At 39.4% G+C, this 21,557-nt stretch overlaps 1 protein-coding gene across 14 annotated transcripts in view; it reads left to right on the top strand.

The window, feature by feature from the left end:
* Positions 1–21,557, top strand: part of cacna1da (calcium channel, voltage-dependent, L type, alpha 1D subunit, a) — a 218,453-nt gene that overhangs the window by 112,986 nt on the left and 83,910 nt on the right. For 9 of the 14 annotated variants that reach the window (XM_061874275.1, XM_061874274.1, XM_061874271.1 and 6 more), the window contains exons 7-10: positions 5,068–5,264; positions 5,584–5,687; positions 15,651–15,820; positions 18,905–18,979. In XM_061874275.1, coding sequence (XP_061730259.1) covers positions 5,068–5,264; positions 5,584–5,687; positions 15,651–15,820; positions 18,905–18,979 — 546 coding nt within the window. Of the gene's footprint in view, positions 1–5,067; positions 5,265–5,583; positions 5,688–15,650; positions 15,821–18,904; positions 18,980–21,557 lie in introns of those variants that run through there. The other 5 variants (XM_061874281.1, XM_061874279.1, XM_061874272.1 and 2 more) reach the window with 2 other exon arrangements.

Genomic DNA, 21,557 nt, shown 5'->3' with positions numbered 1-21,557 from the left:
ATATTCCCACTAGAAGCCAAACCACCGCCAAACGATGGACCCCCTGCTGTTTTTCTTGAGAATTAATTCTTCCTTCATTCGCACCTTCTCTCTCTCTCGTTATACCACTCGCATGGCTCTGCTAGCATCACAGCGAATGTTATCCATACTGCTACCACTCTGCTCCGCGAGTGCGTATACGTATGTGATGTATGTTAGAAGGTGCGCCTGCTTGTCTGTGAAAAGGAGAGACAGGAAAGAGTGAGAAGAGCCTGTAGTGTAATGCCAGCAGCTAAAAGCAACTGCGTGAGAAAGTATACTTGAATATTACGATATAGTCATTTTCTATATCGCACAGAGACAAACCCGCGATATATCATGTATATCGGTATATTCCTCAGCCCTAAGTATCCGTAGTACTAATATTAATACCATTACGTCTATCTCGCGTAGTGCGTCTCAAGTAATTGCGATCACATCTATGAAGTGATACGTTGGGAATTTAAAGTTCAGTGGCCTCGTGGTTATAGTGTCCGCCCTGAGATCGGTAGGTTGTTGGTTGAAACCCCGGCCGAGTCATACCAAAGACCAGAGGTGGGTAGTAACGCTCTACATTTACTCCGTTACATCTACTTGAGTAACTTTTGGGATAAATTGTACTTCTAAGAGTAGTTTTTATGCAACATACTTTTACTTTTACTTGAGTATATTTATAGGGAAGAAACGCTACTTTTACTCCGCTCCATTTATCTACAATCAGCTCGTTACTCGCTACTTTTTTTTATCGATCTGTTAATGCACGCTTTGTTTGTTTTGATTTTGTCAGACACGCATTCAAAGTAGGATTACGCATGCCTGCGTTTCACCAATCACATGCAGTCACTGGTGACGTTGGACCAATCAAACAAAACCAGGCGGTCACGTGACCGTCACACGTCGAATCCGACCTAAAAAAGTTGAAAAACTTATTGGGGTGTTACCATTTAGTGGTCAATTGTGCGGAATATGTACTGTACTGTGCAATCTACTAATAAAAGTTTCAATCAATCAATCAAAAGTGTAAAGGAAAAAATACACTTTTTATTTCAACCGTACTTCCCGTCAAAAGCCTAAAGACTGATCGCACAGTTCCTGTCTCTGCAATAAAAGTGCCGCTCCATCGCGCCTGCGCTAACAAAATAAGAGTTTCCGAAAGCCAGCGCAAACAAGCGAGCAAGCTACAGAGTTTGCCGCCAATGTATTTCTTGTAAAGTGTATAAAAACGAATATGGAAGCTGGACGAATAAGATGCCAAAAACCAACGACTTTCATGTGGTATTAGACAGAAAAGAGGAACTTTTTTTCTCCTCCATTTGAAAATGTGGACATTACCAGCACTATACTGTCTGATTCCAATCAATACAAGTCATCAGAATCAGGTAATACACCAATTTATATTCTTGTCTTCATGAAAGATAGGAATCTATATGTTAAACGTGCATGTATATTCATTAAAACACCTTTAACATGTCAACAAAAACGGCAAAATAAATAACTAAATTATATACTATATATATATATATATACATATATATATATATACATATATATATACACACACATATATATACACACATATATATACATATATATATATATATATATATGTGTACATATATATGTATATATATATATATGTATATATATATATATATGTCTATATATATATATATATGTATATATATATATATATATATATATATATATATATATATATATATATATATATATATATATATACATATATATATATATATATATATATATATATATATATGTATATATATATGTGTGTGTGTGTATGTATATATGAGGTAGATCACCTCGACTTGGTCATTTATTAAGTAATTGATTAATGTTGAAAAACTTATTGGGGTGTTACCATTTAGTGGTCAATTGTACGGAATATGTACTGTACTGCAACCTACTAATACAAGTTTCAATCAATCAATCAATCAATCAGTTGATGAATGCCTACTGAGCCTATGGTGCTGTGAAGTTATTGTGGCTCAATTTGCCTTATTTTTTTTTTATTTGAATGTATTATTATTTAATTTATATTATTGTTTTAGTTGCTTAAGAGATATTCCTGGCTATGAATTTGCTCGTTGCTATTTTTATGTTTTTGTGCATTATTTGTTGCTGTAATCATTAAACAAACAGGTTACTCATCAGTTACTCAGTACTTGAGTAGTTTTTTACTTTTACTCAAATAAATATTTGGATGACTACTCCTTACTTTTACTTGAGTAATAAATCTCTAAAGTAACAGTACTCTTACTTGAGTACAATTTCTGGCTACTCTACCCACCTCTGCCAAAGACTATAAAAATGGGCCCTATTACCTCCCTGCTTGGCACTCAGCATCAAGGGTTGGAAGTGGGTGTTAAATCACCAAAAATGATTCCCGGGCGCGGCACCGATGCTGCCCTCTGCTCCCCTCACCTCCCAGGGGGTGAGCAAGGGGATGGGTCAAATGCAGAGGACAAATTTCACCACACCTAGTTTGTTTGTGAAAATAGATGATACTTTAACTTTAACTTAACAAAGTTACTCTGCTATAACTTGCGGACACAGACCTCCAGCAAAGACAATACAGTATATCCATGGGAAGGGTGCAAGAGGAACAAAAAGCCATACTCATGTTGTTTTTTTCACTGAGTTGAGTTCTTGCTGGCTTTGCAGTGCAGGGGCTTTGTTCCAGAGTTAGCTTAACTTCCCTAGTTCAGCAGCGAGCAAGCTGAAAGTGAAGCGGTGAAACGGAGAGACTGGGTGCTTTTTAAGTTCAATAAGACTACTAAATGTGTTACAGAAGGGCTGAAGAAAGCTGCAAAACAATTAGAAGCACACAGAGAGAAAGATATTACTTAACTTTGAGGTGTGAGCAGCTGCGGGTGCGAGCAGCGACGGGTGTATATACTGTATTTCCACCATGCCACCATGGTTTGGTTTAAAACTTAACATCTTCAGGACTTATGCAGATCCCAAACAAAAACAAGGAGCAATGGGTAAGAAAAGTTGGTATGCATTATAGCGTCCCTTTTTTTACTTTTATTCTGCCTGCTATTACTATCTACTTTTTTGGATACTTTGATGTGAAGTGAAGTGAATTATATTTATATAGCGCTTTTTCTCTAGTGACTCAAAGCGCTTTACATAGTGAAACCCAATGTTACAGCCTTCCCATCCATCCATTTTCCTACCGCTTATTCCCTTTGGGGTCGCGGTGGGCGCTGGTGCCTATCTCAGCTACAATCGGGCGGAAGGCGGCGTACACCCTGGACAAGTTGCTACCTCATCGCAGGGCCAACACAGATAGGCAGACAACATTCACACTCACGTTCACACACTAGGGCCAATTTAGTGTTGCCAATCAACCTATCCCCAGGTGCATGTCTTTGGAGGTGGGAGGAAGCCGGAGTACCTGGAGGGAACCCACGCATTCACGGGAAGGACATGCAAACTCCACACAGAAATATCCCGAGCCCAGGATTGAACCCCAGACTACTCAGAACCTTCGTATTGTGAGGCAGATGCACTAACCCCTCCTCCACCGTGACGCCCCCAATATTACATTTTTTTACATTTAAACCAGTGTGGGTGGCACTGGGAGCAATTGGGTAAAGTGCCTTGCCCCAGGACACAACTACAGTAACTAGGATGGCGGAAGCAGGGATCGAACCTGCAACCCTCTAGTTGCTGGCATGATGAGTATTTCGGTTATTTATAATCCGTTGTACAAGGCGAAAGAATGAATAATCTGCGTAACTCAAGCGCTCTTAAATATGGCACAAAGGTCAAATTCTTGGAAAGGATTAAAAAGCCTCAGCTATTAAATTATAATAATTTTAGTTAGATAACACATAATGAGAAAACATCCTTTTCACACAAATTTCCATCGTTGATTTCCTTAGACTGGCTTCCACCCTCGGGAAACTGTGGACTCTTTTTCTATAAAGAGATTAAATAATTAATTGTAGGCTCACTTTTGCAGGGACTTGTTTGTGGAGGTACCTTGTTACATACTTTTGATGGAGTGTGACCAACGCTGTGACATATACCTGTGACTTGTTCTAAACTTGTGAAAACTACCAGAAGACTTGACCTCGTACTATTCAATAAAAGAATGCAGGTAGAGTCTCTAACACAGGGTTCGGGAACCTTTATGGCTGAGAGAGCCAAGAAGCCAAATATTTAAAAATGTATTTCCGTAAGAGCCATATAATATTTTTTTTTTACACTAAACACAACTAAACGCGTGCATTTTTAAGTAAGATCAACATTTCTAGAACATAATAGATCTCGTATTCTTTGTAATAACATTGTTATTCTGAAGCTAACTGTGGAGGGGGAGTGGCCTGCGGGCCTGCAGCGAAGCGGGGTGTTGCCAGGATCGGCCTCGAAATCAGCGACAGGTGCGTAGATGGCCCACCTGGGCCTTGTTATCTAATCACCTGTCGCTCTGTTGTAAGCAGCAGCCAGGAGGAGAGACGGGGTTGGGGCTGGTGCCAGAGCGCGAGCGAGAATGATCAATTGCTGGAAAGCAACTGATAGACTTATTTAGAAATAAAACAATAATGTAACCCTGAAACAGGCTCTCATGTCGGTGCTTGGTGGTCTGAAATACCCCCAGGAGGGCAAGCCCCACACTAACCAATAATAAATAAATAACTTCTTACCATTAACGCAACTTCTTGAACAGGTGCGGTGGCAAATGGATGGATGGATTAAAAATGCATGAGGATGTTTTATATTTTGAACGTTATTTTTAACACTGTGATTACAAGTGGAATTATTCATTACTTATCGTGTTAAGCAATGTCATCTCGATTTATCCAAGAGCCAGATGCAGTCATCAAAAGAGCCACATCTGGCTCGCAAGCCATAGGTTCCCTACCTCTGTTCTAACAGTATGCCGCACAGAACTGAAAAAGTCTTATTAGGTAAAGGTGAAACATCTTCCCAAACCAGAGTCCAGTTGCCTCGACTCCAACTTTGCTGACATTTAACATGTGGCGTCTTACGTTTAATTCATCTCCATTCATGAAGGCATGTTAGCAGAGGAGGATCCCGCTCCATGTGCGATCTCAGGGCACGGGCGGCAATGCCCCATCAATGGTACCGAGTGCAGGGAAGGCTGGCAAGGCCCCAACGGTGGTATCACCAACTTCGACAACTTCCTTTTCGCCATGCTGACGGTGTTCCAGTGCATAACCATGGAGGGCTGGACGGATGTGCTGTATTGGGTGAGTCTCCCCCCCCTCCCCCCACCCCCACCTTCACCACCCCCTGCTGTGTTGACTGTCATGCGCCTTCAGCCTGAACGTCGACTTGAGACAAACGCACGGCAATGTGACATTCTGTTGATGAGGATAATATCCCCAGGCAACTGATGTATTTGACTGGCTAAATATGATTGAGAGTATTTGACAACTAATGCAGTGTGTGTCCATACTACATACTTTTGCTGTGCCTTTTTAATATATTATTTCATGATTTCCTCTCTCTTCACTCCTTTTTTCTCAACCCTCCTCTCTTCCTCTACGGCAATGCACGCTCCTCCAGATGAACGATGCTATGGGCTTTGAACTTCCATGGGTGTACTTTGTCAGTCTTGTGATCTTCGGCTCCTTTTTCGTTCTTAACCTGGTTTTGGGTGTGTTGAGCGGGTAAGCACCTTCTCCTTATCGTGGACAGAGACCCTCCGCATGAGTGCAGGCCCGGGCGGTCTCTGTCCTTTGTGTTTGTGTCTGTTCATTGGCTGCTTCTGGCTCCCGTAGGTCAACGACGCCATAGGATGGGAAACACCTTGGATTTATTTTGTTAGCCTCATCATTCTCGGCTCCTTTTTCGTGCTAAACCTCGTGTTAGGTGTCCTTAGTGGGTAAGAGTCAGACGTGTGCAGTGGCATTTTCTTTGCAGTGTGCAAATCCTGTTTGCTGTGGGTTGCTCCATGTAAAAAAAATATTCCTTAATTAAACACAGAAAATGTTAAAGTCCCATATAGTGTTGTCCCGATACCAATATTTTGTTACCCGTGACAAAATTATTTCGATAATTGGTTACACTCATTAAACAATTACCTTAACTCCAGGCTGTAGAGCGCATTTGTTTTTAAGCTACCTCATTTTTGGACACATTTTATTTTGTACGTATATTAGGCACTAGTGTTGTGCCGATACCAATATTTTGGTACCGGTACTAAAAATATTTCTATACTTTTCGGTACTTTTCGATACTTTTCTAAGTAAAGGGGACCACAAAAAATTGCATTTTAGGCTCTATTTTAACAAAAAATCTTACGGTACATTAAACATATGTTTCTAATTGCAAGTTTGTCCTCAAATAAAATAGTGAACATACAAGATAACTTGTCTTTTATTAGTAAGTAAGCAAACAAAGGCTCCTAATTAGTCCGCTGACGTATGCAGTAACATATTTTGTCATTTATCATTCTATTATTTTGTCAAAACTATTAAGGATAAGTGGTAGAAAACAAATGATTAATCTACTCGTTCATTTATTGTTAATATCTGCTTACTTTCTCTTGTAACATGTTTCTATCTACACTTCTGTTAAAATGTAATAATCACTTATTCTCCTGTTGTTTGATACTTTACATACATTTTGGATGATTACAAAAATTAGGGTATCAATCCGATACAAAGTTGTTACAGGATCATACATTGGTCATATTCAAAGTCCTCATGTGTTCATTTCCTGAGTTTATAAACATTATATATATTTTTTTTAAACAAAAGAAGATGTTGTGATGCCCAAAAATATCGATGTAATCATAGTAGTAACGACTAGATACGATACGGTGGGGGGCTTGGCAGACCGGTACTTTTCAGAGGCGGTATAGTACAGAATATGATTAATTAGTATCGTGGTACTATACTACCGTACAACCCTAGTCCCATATTATATAACATTTTCTTTTTAATGATATAATAAGAGCAGTAAAGCCTGTTTTTGAGCCCCAAATGTGAGAAAAACCTATCAACTTCCTCATTTGTTTTCTGCACATTCCAGAGGAGAGGCGCTCAAACGCTCACTTTTTAAGTTTTGGTTTTTCATGACCTCCTGAAAGAAAAACTTTCCTCACGATACTGGTTTTGACTCCTAGCTAGATAAGGCCAACTTGTATATACACCCAACACTTTCTAAAATAATTAGCTTTGCTATAAATCTCAAAACAAAACTTACTGGCAGTCAGCTCCAGATGTGGGGTGGCATGGCTCATGCGATAGAGCATTTGGGAGACTTGATGGTTACCTGTACAAATTTAGCTTCTGCCTTAAAGATTCTTGATCACAATGGGAGATTACAGTATGAATAAAATTTTAAAGAAAGCCGTGAGTTACATTTTTTTAATGCCTATGTTTAACTGGGCATAATTTTTCAGTTAAAATGTGAGTGTAGTTTACGCGTGTAGCACACATAGCTATGCTAACGTTTGTATCACACATTGTCATGAGTGATACATTGCGTTTATTACGTTAGACAAGTACTGAGTTAAAGTGTTTCTGTAAGAAGTGGATGATAACCTGCAAAGAGGTGGCGACTTGTCCAGGGTGTACGCCGCCTTCCGCCCGAATGCAGCTGAGATAGCCTCCAGCATCCCTTGCGACCCCAGAAGGGACAAGCGGTAGGAAATGGATGGATGGATGGATGGATGATAATACACAATAGAGCTTCTTAATGACATACTCGGAGACAAGTGTGGATAAAGAAAGCTCATTAGCATTTAAGGTAACGTGTCCCTAGTAGGTAGGGTTGCCAACTTCCTGGAAAAAAAAATTAAGGGACACCCTGTTGGCAGGGCCGGTGTTCCAAAAAAATGTGCTGCTTCATTAAAAAAAAAAAAAAAATGCAACCAGTTGCGTATTCCGATAGTTATCAACATAACTAATGGACGGATTTGGATAACATTTTCAGAAAATGTCCGAAATAGGTCCTGGAACAAGTGATTTTGTAATTTTCATTATTTCAAATATGAGCTTGTCAAAATACTTGACATTCATTCTGTCACCATACAGTGTAGACCAACGATTCTTAAACTGTGGTACAGGTACTACAAGTGGTACGCCAAAGAATCATTACTATTAAATATAGTAATGTAACAGTTTTATTTTTCTATATTCAAACAGTGTTAATGTTCAAACTTTGTGTCGTTTTTCAATATACTTGATAAAAAAACTTCTGGCTTGTTTTTTACTTAGGATATTGTGCTACTGTATTTTAATGTTGGTCTTTATGGCGGTACTCGGAGAGCCAAGTCTTAAGTGGTACTTGGTGAAGAAAGTTTGAGAACCACTGGTATAGACAAACCACCGGCCATGCATTTTGGGTTAATCGAGGTTTATACCGTCTTTGTTTTGGTTTGTTTCCTGGTTTGTAAAATAATGTTAAAAATACCCACAACCTAGCTTTTTTTTACCTTAATTGCTATGGTTATTTTGTTCAAAGAAACCTTTAGCGTTAGTGCGCATGCTGAGTAGCATTGGTTTGCAAATTGTTAGAGGTAGCACATTTTCTTAAAACACCGCCCAAACTTATTGTCTTTATCCGTATAAGCGTAGCAATTGGTTTGGCCTTTTCTTGTGAAACGATACTATTTCACTAAAACTTCAATTTAATTTAATGCATGTTTTGGAGTAATATGAATTGACTAGGTATCGTGGTGCCAGAGGGGTTAATGTGTGTGCCTCACAACAAGAAAGTCCTGGGTTCGATCGCCAGACTGAGTCTTTCTGTGTGGAGTTTGCATGTTATCCCCGTGACTGCATGGGTTCCCTCCGGCTACTCTGGCTTCCTCCCGCCTCCAAAGACATGCACCTGGGGATAAGTTGATTGGCAACACTAAATTGTTTGTCTATCTGGGACAAGCGGTAGGAAATGGATGGATGGATGAATAGACCACATGGGAAACAAATTTCTTAACAACTTAAGTGTACTGCACAATTCAAAAATATAAAAATAAAGTAAATATAACTTAAATAATATCCTGCTTGACTTCTGATTGGTTCTTGTTGTTGCCAAATGGACCTTTTTCCCGATCAAATTTGGAATTTTGCAACCTTTTTGTTTTGTTTCTCAGAGGAGAAAGCTTACTGAGGTTGTTACTCGTACGCATAACATCGGTCTCGGCGCCATCTCTGTCAGCCATGCATTTGTGATCGTGTCTGTGTTGTTCCGGTATTTTCACCACACACGGCAATGCCTCAACCAGTGAGATGAGCCGAATTGTGTGTTGCAATGGTCATATGTAAGGGATGCTCTCAATTTATTGGTCCTGGAGCTGATGCGGGCTGCCGCATTACTGTGAAACGCAATATAAAAGTGCCTTGTCATGCAATAAATCCATTGACATTTCAAAGGCTGGTTTAATTTGCACGGTAATACGGGAAAAATTGCATCCCTTTAAAGATTGATAAGGAATGCGTACTTATGTTACTAAATATGGGACGATTCCGTTTTACAAGCGACGGTTGGCAACCCGACTGGTAGGTCTTACTAAAATCGGTTTTAAACCGTCTAAATTACAGAATCAAGGGTAGATATTGACACTTCCAATAGAACGTTGCAGCACTTATAACATTGTTCAAAATACTTATATAATGTGAGACATTTACCGTTAAAGATCCTGTTGTTCAAAAATAAGATATTAACTGTGGTTCCGAATAATCAGCACTATACTGTACGGACAAAAATATTGAGACACGCCTTTTAATGAGACAATTAGTAATTGACGTCTTAGTTCTTCATTTTGTATACTGTATATCTATACATAAGAGTTATGTTCCAAGCAGGTTAATGGCTATTTTTTTTTTTTTTACTTCAAATATTTGTGGTCTAAATTCTTGTAACCATTGATTAAGCTCTAATCAATTGGACCCTAATCAATGCAGGGTTTCCCCTAATGTAACTAAACATTGCGCACCGTAACGGCAAAAGTAAAGCCACCGCAGCTTGAATGTAAGCGTTTTTTTTTTCCAATGTGAAAAACAAATAAAAGTGATATAATGTATTGTAGCCTCCAGAAGAAGTTACACAAAGTCTGACGCTATTTTTTTACTTTCATTGTAAATCTTATAACAAGCAGCCCAATTCCAACCGTTATTACCTCCTGTGCACACAATTTGTCAACGTGCTTCCCCGGACACACAATTACACTTCATATAGCCAATTAACTTTCAGGCACGGACGGTGTATTTGGGGATCATGGGAAAAATTAACATCAAATTAAAACCACACAAACATACAACATTACCACCAGCCATACTTGCCAACCTTGAGACCTCGTAATTCGAGAGATGGGGGTTGATGTGGATGGGAGTTTGAGGGGGTTAGCGGGGAGTGTAAGTATTTCTTATGTATATATATATATATATATATATATATATATATATATATATATATATATATATATATATATATATATATATATATATATATATACACACACTATACAGCATATATATATATATATATATACATATATATATATATATATATATATATATATATATATATATATATATATATATATATAATATATATATATATATATATATATATATATATATATATATAAATAAATAATCCGTTCATGAATGAGTGTTTCCGTTCGGCCACCGTGTTACATAGAGAAGTCTGATCTACAAAATTTGCAGGCAGCATACTCCTTCCCCTTCGAGCTATCCTGGATGAACTGAAATTATTTTTTTCCAATCATTTTGGAACTTGCAAGCGTACTTCTTCTTCTTATTTGTTGTCGCCATGTCTCTTCTTCGTTCTTCTGCTTCGTCTCTGTTATGTTTTTGGACATTACTACTTGCCGCAGTTTTGAAGCAATGCATGATGGGAATCCGGATGTTATATGTCAGTGTATTAATATGCCGGCTGAAATAAACACACACTGAGAAATAGCTCCGAGCCTGCCTACTTTATGGGTTATAGATAAACCTAAGGATAACGGAGACATATATAATAGTCTCCTTCTTGTTGTGTTTGCAGTTGTGCACTGAGCTCCAAAAGCTGTAGATGTTATGTGACTGGGCCGGCACGCTGTTTGTATGGCGGAAAAGCGGACGTGACGACAGGCAGTCCTCACTCAGGTCCGCATTCTGTCCTGGACAGCTTGCAGACCTTAGTGAGGACCGCATGCGGTTGTTAAGGGGTGAAGGTTTCAGGTGAGAGAGGACGTTAAAGGCAGTGCCTTTAAGGCAAGCCCACAATATTGTCGTCCAGGTGGAAATCGGGAGAAATTCTGAAGAATGGTTGCCCCAGAAGATTTTCGGGAGCGGCACTGAAATTCGGGAGTCCCCCAGGAAAATCGGGAGGGTTGGCAAGTATCCCACCAGCAGGTTGTTACAGTATGATTTGATTTGATCACCCAAAACAGCGCTGGCAAAATTGGATGCTGTAATAAAGTAAACAAGACGCACGCGATTGTCTGGAGTGTAGTCAGCATGTCTGCGATGTGGATGTAACTTTAATGTATCCCAGATATACCCGCAGACAGCTATCCCAAATGTTCAAATATTAAGAGGATAGTGACGGCTTACAAGGAAAGAAGCACAAACCAAGTGGGACGTCATGCTCGCTGCAGCTCGCTTTTAGTCAGGGACATCAAAGGATAAAATTAGTCTCAAAACACGAGTACAGTCTATAATAACACCAGGGGAAAATGACAGATTTTTTGTTGGTCATTTCTAATAAAGACAAAATCAGAAATCCTCAACAATAAGCCAAACCTATTGAAAATAGAGCAAAACGATATGATATCAAAAATATATAAAGTATGTTGATACTAATTAATGATAACATAGATTCGTTTTTAAATGCATGTATTTATATTGTGAGCCTTTTTAAAGAAAATCTTATAACAAATTGTGCAAATTATACGACAACGTCACGTGATCACGCTCCTAATCTCGCCTCCACCGCCACAGGTATTTTGGCAATCTGGTGTGAATCCTTCAGCGTTAATACAGCTTGTTCATTAAATTAGTTAAAAAACAAAAAGACTTGCAAAATGATTGCTGAACATTTGGTGCAAAGAGCACATGGACTGTCTTCCTCTGACACAGTGAAGAAGTCCGACACGATCGACGCCATTTATAGCACGGCAAGTACGAAGCACTTGATTTGCTCACCTACAGCACACTGTACTCTCGCATCATTAGAGTGTTTGTTTTTTAATTGGATCCATCCATCCACTTTTTACTGCTTGTCCCTTTTGGGATCCCGGGGGGTGCTGGAGCCTATCTCAGCTGCATTCGTGCAGAAGGCGAGGTACACCCTGGACAGAGCTATTTTTGTTTTACTTTATCGGATTTATAGGTGTAGATAGATAGATAGTACTTTATTGATTCCTTCTGGAGAGTTCCTTCAGGAAAATTAAAATTCCAGAAGTTGTGTACAGAGTTGATATCAATTTAAAAAAGTAAATAATGGGGGTTTAAATGGAAACAAAATAGAGGAATATTGCAATAAGAATACAAATAAAAAGCAGGAATTGGAATAATAATATAGCAGTAAAATAAGAATATAACAAGAGGAACTAGGCAGTAGTGACCATGTTATGAAAAACGTATTGCACTGTTATTGTTTTGCATCCCCTCTCATCCTTGTACCCCCTGCCCCCGCCCCAGAGAGGAGTTGTACAGTCTAATAACGTGTGGGACAAAGGAGTTTTTGAGTCTATTAGTCCTGCACTTGGGATGAAGCAGTCTAGCACTGAACAGGCTCCTCTGGCTACTGATAACGCTATGCAGAGGGTGACTGGCATTATCCAGGATGCTCACTAGTTTGTCCACAGTCCTCTTCTCTGCCACCGTCATAACGTGACATCATAATTCCTCATATCGACCTAATATTTATTGACCAACCAATGTAGGGCTTAAGCCAGGGGTCGGGAACCTTTATGGCTGAGAGAGCCAAGAAGCCAAATATTTAAAAATGTATTTCCGTAAGAGCCATATAATATTTTTTTTAACACTGAACACAACTAAACGCGTTCATTTTTAAGTAAGACCAACATTTATAGAGTATAATAGGTCTCTTATTCTTTGTAATAACATTCTTATTCTGAAGCTAACTGTGAAGGGGGAGTGGCCTGCGGGCCTGCAGCAAAGCGGAGTGTTGCCAGGACCGGCCTCGAACTCAGCGACAAGTGCGTAGGTTGCCCACCTGGGCCTTGTTATCTAATCACCTGTCGCTCTGTTATAAGCAGCAGCCAGGAGGAGAGACGGGGTTGGGGTTGGAGCCCGAGCGCGAGTGAGAACGAAAGAGAAAAAGACAATTGTTGGAAAGCAACTGATAGACTTATTGAAAAATAAAATAATAATGTAACCCTGAAACAGGCTCTCATGTCGGTGCTTGGTGGTCTGAAGAACCCCCAGGAGGGCAAGCCCCACACTAACCAATAATAAATAAATAACTTCTTACCATTAACGCAACTTCTTGAACAGGTGCGGTGGAAAACAGATGGATGGATTAAAAATGCATGAGAATGTTTTATATTTTGAACGTTATTTTTAACACTGTGATTACAAGTGGAATTAATTATTACTTACCGTGTTAAGCAATGTCAGCTCAGATTTATCCGAGAGCCCGATGCAGTCATCAAAAGAGCCACATCTGGCTCTACAGCCATAGGTTCCTTACCCCTGGCTTAAGCTATCGTTAATTCAAGTAATTCAGTAATAAAACACTTCCTTGCCTCAATGTGTATTTTAGGAAAATAGTATAAAAAGATGTTTGTACTTGCCATAACCTTAATTTCCTTCTATTCATCTTATGTTTACCTTTTTTGAAAGTCTTTGTCTTTGTTTAACTTAATATGCCTATTTTTTTAACCTTTTTTATTTAAGTTATTTTACCTTTTATTCATCTTCTTTTACCTTCTATTGACCTTTTTTATCATTCTCTTTAATCTTTTTTACATTTTGTTTACCTTTTTTTTTTACCTTCACTAAACTAACCTTGTTTTGTCTTTCTTTACCTTATATAATCCTTATTTTAGATTTAATTTCCTTTTATTTAATGTATTTTACCTTTTTATTTACCCTATTTTATTTACTTCTTGTTTTCCTTTTTTACCCACTAATTATCTACTTTTATCTTTGTTTAATTTTTTACCATATTTTATCTTCTATTCAGTTTGTTTTACTTTCTTTTGTGCGGTCCGGATTTTAGACATTTTTATTAGTTACACTCATCAAACGATTATTCAAAGCAACAAAATACAAATCAAAGCTTTTTCCGAATCGAATTATTCAATTTATCGATTAACCGTTGAAGCCCTAACTCCTACTATAGAGTATTTACCTTGAAAAAATGTGTAGTCATACAACATGACGTCTTGTCAAAGCACCTTCCTGCTGGAAAGGATCGAGTGAAATGATTTGTGAGACAGTGCCTGTGCTGGATTTTTTTCCCCTCCAGATGGCAGTTCGAACTGCTTTCTCTTGAAGTTACTTTTTTTTTTTTAATTACAATCCAAAGCAAAGAAAAAAAAATCTAATTAATGCCTGGGAGCTAATTCTGAAGATGGAGAATGCTGGGGTCTAGTGTGCTTTCAACTTTGCGTTAATAGTTTGTTGAAGAACCGTGTCTATGCCTATAGTACTCAAAACAGGACATGGATGTGTGTGGTGTGGATTAAACGGAGATGGTTAGGTCCAACATTGTTTACCTCTGAATTCACGAGGGTTTTCGTTGAGTTTATCGTGTCCCAATACTTTTGGCCGTATATGTATTCCTTCAGTGTTCGTCTCTGACCCCTCGCTGGCGTCACAGCCACACTATTACGTCCTTTTCTTTGGCAGCTGCAAAGTGAGCGTTTCCTCCTCCTCCCACTGCCTTCAAGCCCTCCAAACCTCCTGAGAGCAAAATTAATCTTATTCCTCGCTTTTCACTCCCCTCTCCCTCTGCGCTCATAAGCTTGCTAAAATCCCAGTTGTCTTTCCCGGACGGCACTTTAGAGTTTAGGATGGCGTTGTTACAGTAGAATGAATTGAGCCAGTAAAGCCAAGTTAACATGTCACCATCTTGAGCATCTTGTTCAAAACCAGCAGTCAGCCATCTGCTTTGCATGACTTGTTTTCTTTATTATATTCATTATAGTATTCGTGCATCTAATTACCATCTCCTGCTCCTGTTGGAGTACCTTTACGTAATCCATACATTTACATTCCACGCTAACTTTGCATGACTCTTGAAGCCATCTGTCTACCTAAATTGCCTCCTCTTGATGATGAGGATGTTGGCATGCAGGATACACTAGACTGCTGCTGGAAGAAGCAAAATAGAGTCCTGGGCTCACTTTCCAAGGTGTACATCTCCCTCCAGTGGCTAAGAAGGGGAAACATTTAAAAAGCTTGCGATTGCTTGGTAGAAAAGATCATGCAAAATGTCTTGCTTGGCTGTTAGACAAACACATTGATAGTAATAATTCACTGCAAAGGAGGTGACTCATTTGTGTCCATTTGTGTGTGCAAAAGTGTGTGTGGTGCAGTGCTCTGTATATAAGCACCATTTTTGCTCACTTATGTGCTGCGGTGTGTATATGTACGTATGTGATTGCATGCTTTGTCCCGTTGTGGTTTCGCTTAACCCAGAGAGTTCTCCAAGGAGAGAGAGAAAGCCAAAGCTCGCGGAGACTTTCAGAAGCTGCGTGAGAAGCAGCAGCTGGAGGAGGACCTGAAGGGTTACCTGGACTGGATCACTCAGGCTGAAGACATCGACCCTGACAACGAGGACGAGGCGGAAGAGGAGTGTAAACGCAACCGTAAGCGCATTCTGCATCAAGCATATACTTCTCACACTCTAATGCCCGAGAAGAAAAAAAAATCTTCACCTTCAAAGAATGTATGTCAGCGATGAATATGGGGCACATTGTGACCACCGCTGAAGTTCAGTTGAGAAGGGGGAGGAAAAAAAACATATTACTTGAGCTGTATAAAAAAAGTCTTAATCCCAATCCTCTTTATATAAGCAGCACACATGAAGCACAAACTGATTCACCTTGTATTTGACGTTTCTACTTTAAATCATAAACTACACACACTTGCCTGTTTAACCTTGTGTTGCAGCAGTATCAAGGCTCTAAATTGTGACAAAGCTGCTCAACATGGCAGCTCCTTTCTTGTCATCGTGGTTTTAGGCCCACTTACTAACATGTAAATGCCTTTGTAGCGTGGCATGTTAGTAAAGGACAGGGGTTGGCAACCTGCGGCTCTTCAGGATCTTTGTCGTAGATTTCTGCAGTGGAGATTTGCTAAACACTGCAGTGAGGGAAATGTGTGTTTTTGAAAAGAGATCTATAGTGTCCCATTTTTTTGGGAGCTTGTGAATGTGTCCTGACAGGTGATTGGCATAGTTGTCAACATTTGTTTCTGAACATAAGGTAAATTTTCAGTATACTAGGGGAAAATAAGGGAAGCAAATATGTCAATTGTCCGTCAAGAATGAATTAAGGCCTACTGAAATGAGATTTTCTTATTTAACTGGGGATAGCAGGTCAATTCTGTGTCATACTTGATCATTTCGCGATATTGCCATATTTTTGCTAAAAGGATTTAGTAGAGAACATTGACGATAAAGTTAGCAACATTTGGTAGCTAATAAAAAAGCCTTGCCTTTACCGGAAGTCGCAGACGATGACGTCACAAGGGTGAGGGCTCCTCACGTCCTCACATTGTTTATAATGGGAGCCTCCAGCAGCAAGAGCTATTCAGACCGAGAATACAACAATTTCCCCATTAATTTGAGCGAGGAGGAAAGATGTGTAGATGATTATATTGATAGTGGAGGACTATAAATGAATAAATAAATAAAGTTTAAAAAAAAAAGGCGATTGAATTGGGACGGATTCAGATGTTTTTAGACACATTTACTAGGATAATTCTGGGAAATCCCTTATCTTTCTATTGTGTTGCTAGTGTTTTAGTGAGATTAAATACTACCTGATAGTCGGAGGTGTGTGTCCACGGATGGCTTGACGCCAGCCTCTGAGGGAAGCCGACGGCAGCTGCATGGACGCCGCAAGCTTAGCTGATCTCCGGTAAGAGGCGACTTTTTACCACCATTTTTTCACCGAAACCTGCCGGTTGACATTCGGTCGGGAACCATGTTCGCTTGACCGCTCTGATCCATAGTAAAGCTTCACATCCGGGAATTTTAAACAAGGAAACACTGTGTGTTTGTGTGGCTAAAGGCTAAAGCTTCCCACCTCCATCTTTCTACTTTGACTTCTCCATTATTAATTGAACAAATTGCAAATGATTCAGCAACACAGATGTCCAGAATACTGTTTAATTGTGCGATGAAAAGAGACAACTTTTAGCCGCAAATGGTGCTGCGCTAATATGTCCCCTCCAACCCGGGACGTTACACGCACGCGTCATCATTCCGCGACGTTTTCAACAAGAAACTCCGCGGGAAATTTAAAATTGTAATTTAGTAACCTAAACCGGCCGTATTGGGATGTGTTGCAATGTTAATATTTCATCATTGATATACAAACTATCAGACTGCGTGGTCGGTAGTAGCGGGTTTCAGTAGGCCTTTACAACAGAAGAATTGCACAGGAAGTAATTTCACAATAAAAGGAAAATGTATCTATGTAAACACATGGGTGCAAATAAGTATGATAACATTTGACTAGGGCTTCAACTATCAATTTTTTTAATGCTCAAATAATCCATCTATTATTTTGTTCTATTAGTCGAGTAATCTGATAAAATACACTTTAAGCCTCATTGTGTAATTTAAGGGAACATTTTTAGTGCGTGTGCCTCACAATTCGGAGGTCCTGGGCTCGGGATCTTTCTGTGTGGAGTTTGCATGTTCTTCCCGTGACTGCGTGGGTTCCCTTCGGGTACTCCGGCTTTCTCCCACCTCCAAGGACATGCACCTGGGGATAGGTTGATTGGCAACACTAAATTGGCCCTAGTGTGTGTGTTGTGAGTGTGAATGTTGTTATCTGTGAATCTGTGTTGGCCCTGCGATGAGGTGGCGACTTGTCCAGGTTGTACCCAACCTTCCGCCCGTGCGCAGCTGAGATAGGCTCCAGCACCCCCCGCGACCCCAAAAGGGACAAGCGGTAGAAAATGGATATATGGATGGATTCTCAGGGCAAAAGGCTACGTTGAAAAACGGGCCGTAAACTGTGTTGCTGCGGCAATCCCAGAGGCAATTTTATAATTTGCTAAAAAATCTTCTATAAAAATTAAAATACAAGAACGAACTGGAAAATATTTGAGTTTCCCAAGTGAAACAGGATGGTTAACAGTTTATAGGATGAGCATAGAAAGCCAGGAAAAGGAAGGGTGGAGCGTGTGTGTGTGTGTGTGTGTGTGTGTGTGTGTGTGTGTGTGTGTGTGTGCGCGCGCGCGCGTGCGTGCGTCACAAAAGACATCATCGTCTTGATTGTTTGACCTCCGTAGTAAGCGAACCATTTAGATGAGTTTGCCTGTAAAATTAAAAAAAAATTAAATGATCTTTTAAAAACTGTCATAAGTCCAGACTGTTGTTCTTCAGTGGAAGAAGAAGCAAAATGGCTTTCTTGATTGTGAAGGTTGCCGACCCCTGATATAGGGTCACCTACGCCCATGGGCGCCTCAAAAATTAGCACGTGTCCGTTATTTCTCCTACCACCACCACCTCCATCTTCTGCTCTCCTCAGCCCCCGTGTGGCTCCTGCTGCTCTTTGTCATTGTTGGAATATTGATATTTTTGAATACTGTTGTTGTCCTGTGCCGCTTGTTTGCTCTGACCCCATTTTGATAGCAGCCCATTCTCCTCCCCAACCATGACCCTCTGCTGTGCCGTTGTGTCTGAATGCATGGGCTTGCATGCATTGCACATGAAGGGCTGACTCTGGCTGACCTTACTGAGAAGAAGAAAGGAAGGTTTGGGTGGTTCAGCCAGTCATCCGACACTCATGGTACAGTAAATCCTGTGGTTTTCCCTCCTTTGTTGTGCTTTTTGTGTGAAAGTTTGTTCACATATTTTATTTGTTTATGTACTGTATATGCGGGTTCAAACCGGAATGCTATGGCTGTAGTTGGCCACAGTGTATCCTAGTATGCGCTGGGAGGTTCCATAATGCTGTGTATAACAATGTAGAGAATATTTTGTATAATGTGTAGAAATGAACAGATACTTTAAGAGTACAATAGTACTTCAGTTTACTAGCTTAAATGGCTCTATGGTGGAGCATGAACTTAAAACCATATCACAAATCAGCCTATCCAATTGAAATTAATTGAAAACCATTAAATCGATTTTTAGCCCCCCACAAATCAGCACCTTTTTAATGTTACATGCCTTTTTAAAATTAAAAACAAAGGTTTGGATAATAAATATTGTATCGAAAACAATCAAATGTAATGTGTTACAAAAAACTACAGTAGTTTTATGAAGTAATGTAATAATAACATGCAACATTACCTTGGAGTTGACCTCTTTGGTGTCTTCCTTCAGTTGCTTCTATGTCAACACCATCAGTAGCTTCTTCATAAGTTTATGGATAAATGTCCGCCATTGAGATATAATAGTAGTGGTTAGCCCCGAGCTTAGTATTTCGGGCATAGCTGGCCGAAGTCATTGGACGATGAGGGCTGCTATGCCTGAATCCAACTAATGTTTCCTAGCAGCAGGTGGCCACGCAGATGTGTGACGTGAAATTAAAAATGAATCGAAGCAAATTTGTATCACAGCATTATTAATATATATTTTGTTGCACCTGGTAACTAGTTTCCTTTTCAAATATGTTGAGTTATGATGAATTAGGATTCCGCAGATGTCAGATTCTTTACATGGCCAACTAGCTGAACCAACACTGCCTCTGCTGGTTACAGCCAAGTAATTTGTCTCCATTAATTTAAACTACAATTAATTAATTTCACAGAATTATCAGTTATTTAATTTTTGTGTGCAAACCTTACATTGTGTACATATATTGATGATGATTGACTTCACAAAAACTGCAACACTGAATTTGAGAACTCAAGAGTCTACCTAGTGTTAAAGTGTTGAACTACAGTTCCCTCAACCCTACAAAGGCCTAACATTATATTTATTCTATATTTTTCCAAAAAGTAGGAAGACAAAGGAAGAATCATTTGTGTATTTGAAGTATGTAGTCTTGATACTGGAATTTAAAAGCCAATCAATGAAAGTTTATATTAATAGCCCTAAATCACAAGTGTCTCAAAGGGCTGCACAAGCCACAACGACATCCTCGACTCAGATCCCATATCAGGGCAAAAACAAAAAAAGAAACTCAACCCAACGGGATAACATTGAGAAACCTTGCTTTTTGTAAGCCCTTTTAGGAACAAGAATTGTTGTTTTGTGTATTAGCTTCAATGCTAATAATCTGTTTTTGTCTCTGGCAAATTGTGTGTCTCCAAGAAGCGCTTAAGTGTGCTTTAACCACTTTTCACACACTGTAACTTTGCAATTGTCCATCGTGATAGATGCCACATATCACATACAACAATGTAAGATTAAGTAGTGAGACAGGAGGACACAAACGTTAGCGACACTAGCATTGCTTTGTTAGCTACTTGCTAAAATCGAACTCATGTTTTCAACAGAAACATCAAGCTAGGTTAGCTGAAGAAAAACAAAATGTTCAAAATCACAGCCCCCATGTCTTTTAGTAACTGATTGATAGTTGACAGAGCTTCAGACGTTACTATCACGATACAATGTCAGACCAATATGAGAGCATGAAAGCTAGCAATGAGTGCGTCTGTGTCTGTGCCTCATCACGTCTTCTTATGCCTCATTAATGTGTTAAACCATCGTGTCTGAGCATTGCACCACAGTTTTTGTTTACCTTTCACACACAAGAGTCTATCATTACGCCTGAGAAGCATCAGACTCTGTAGAAAAACACATGATTTGAAAGTGAACCCTGCCCCATTTCCCATTTTAGAGGCAGGGACTCACAGCTCCAGTGTCGGAAACAAGGCTAAACCCAGATACTCTCCTCCAGCAATCAGCACTATTTGCTGAGAGCTTTGCCACCCCTCGGGAATCAAAGGCAACACGTCTACATAAGCTGAGCGCCGACACACTACACACGTACACGAATACGCACTGCCTCGCAAGATGCTTCACACACCTAATCAACACTGCACACTACTTTAAGTGGAGCATTTCAGAGACCGCATTAGGAGATATGCACTTTTCTTCTTCATGGTCTGTGTCCTTCATGACTACTAAATCATATATTTTAACTCTTCTTTATTTTGCAATTTATGTTTATCCATTATTTTTTAATTTATTGACGCTATTAGCCTGTTAGAATTAACTATAGCAGGTCCTTAGTCTATGTTTAAGTTCCGTTCTTAAGACAGCGTCAGAAGCAAGTTGAGTTTTAGTGTAAGTCGAAACTACTTATATCAAAACCCAAGTTTTACTTTTTTTTTTTACAATATTAACACTTTGTCGTAATAGGAGGATCCCCTGTACTCTGGCTTTGTTGCTGCCATTGGGATTCATTGAGCATA

The sequence above is a fragment of the Nerophis ophidion genome, linkage group LG16, assembly GCF_033978795.1.
Source record: "Nerophis ophidion isolate RoL-2023_Sa linkage group LG16, RoL_Noph_v1.0, whole genome shotgun sequence".
In the NCBI taxonomy this organism is placed as follows: Eukaryota; Metazoa; Chordata; class Actinopteri; order Syngnathiformes; family Syngnathidae; genus Nerophis; species Nerophis ophidion.
This window is presented reverse-complemented; position numbering and strand designations above follow the sequence as displayed.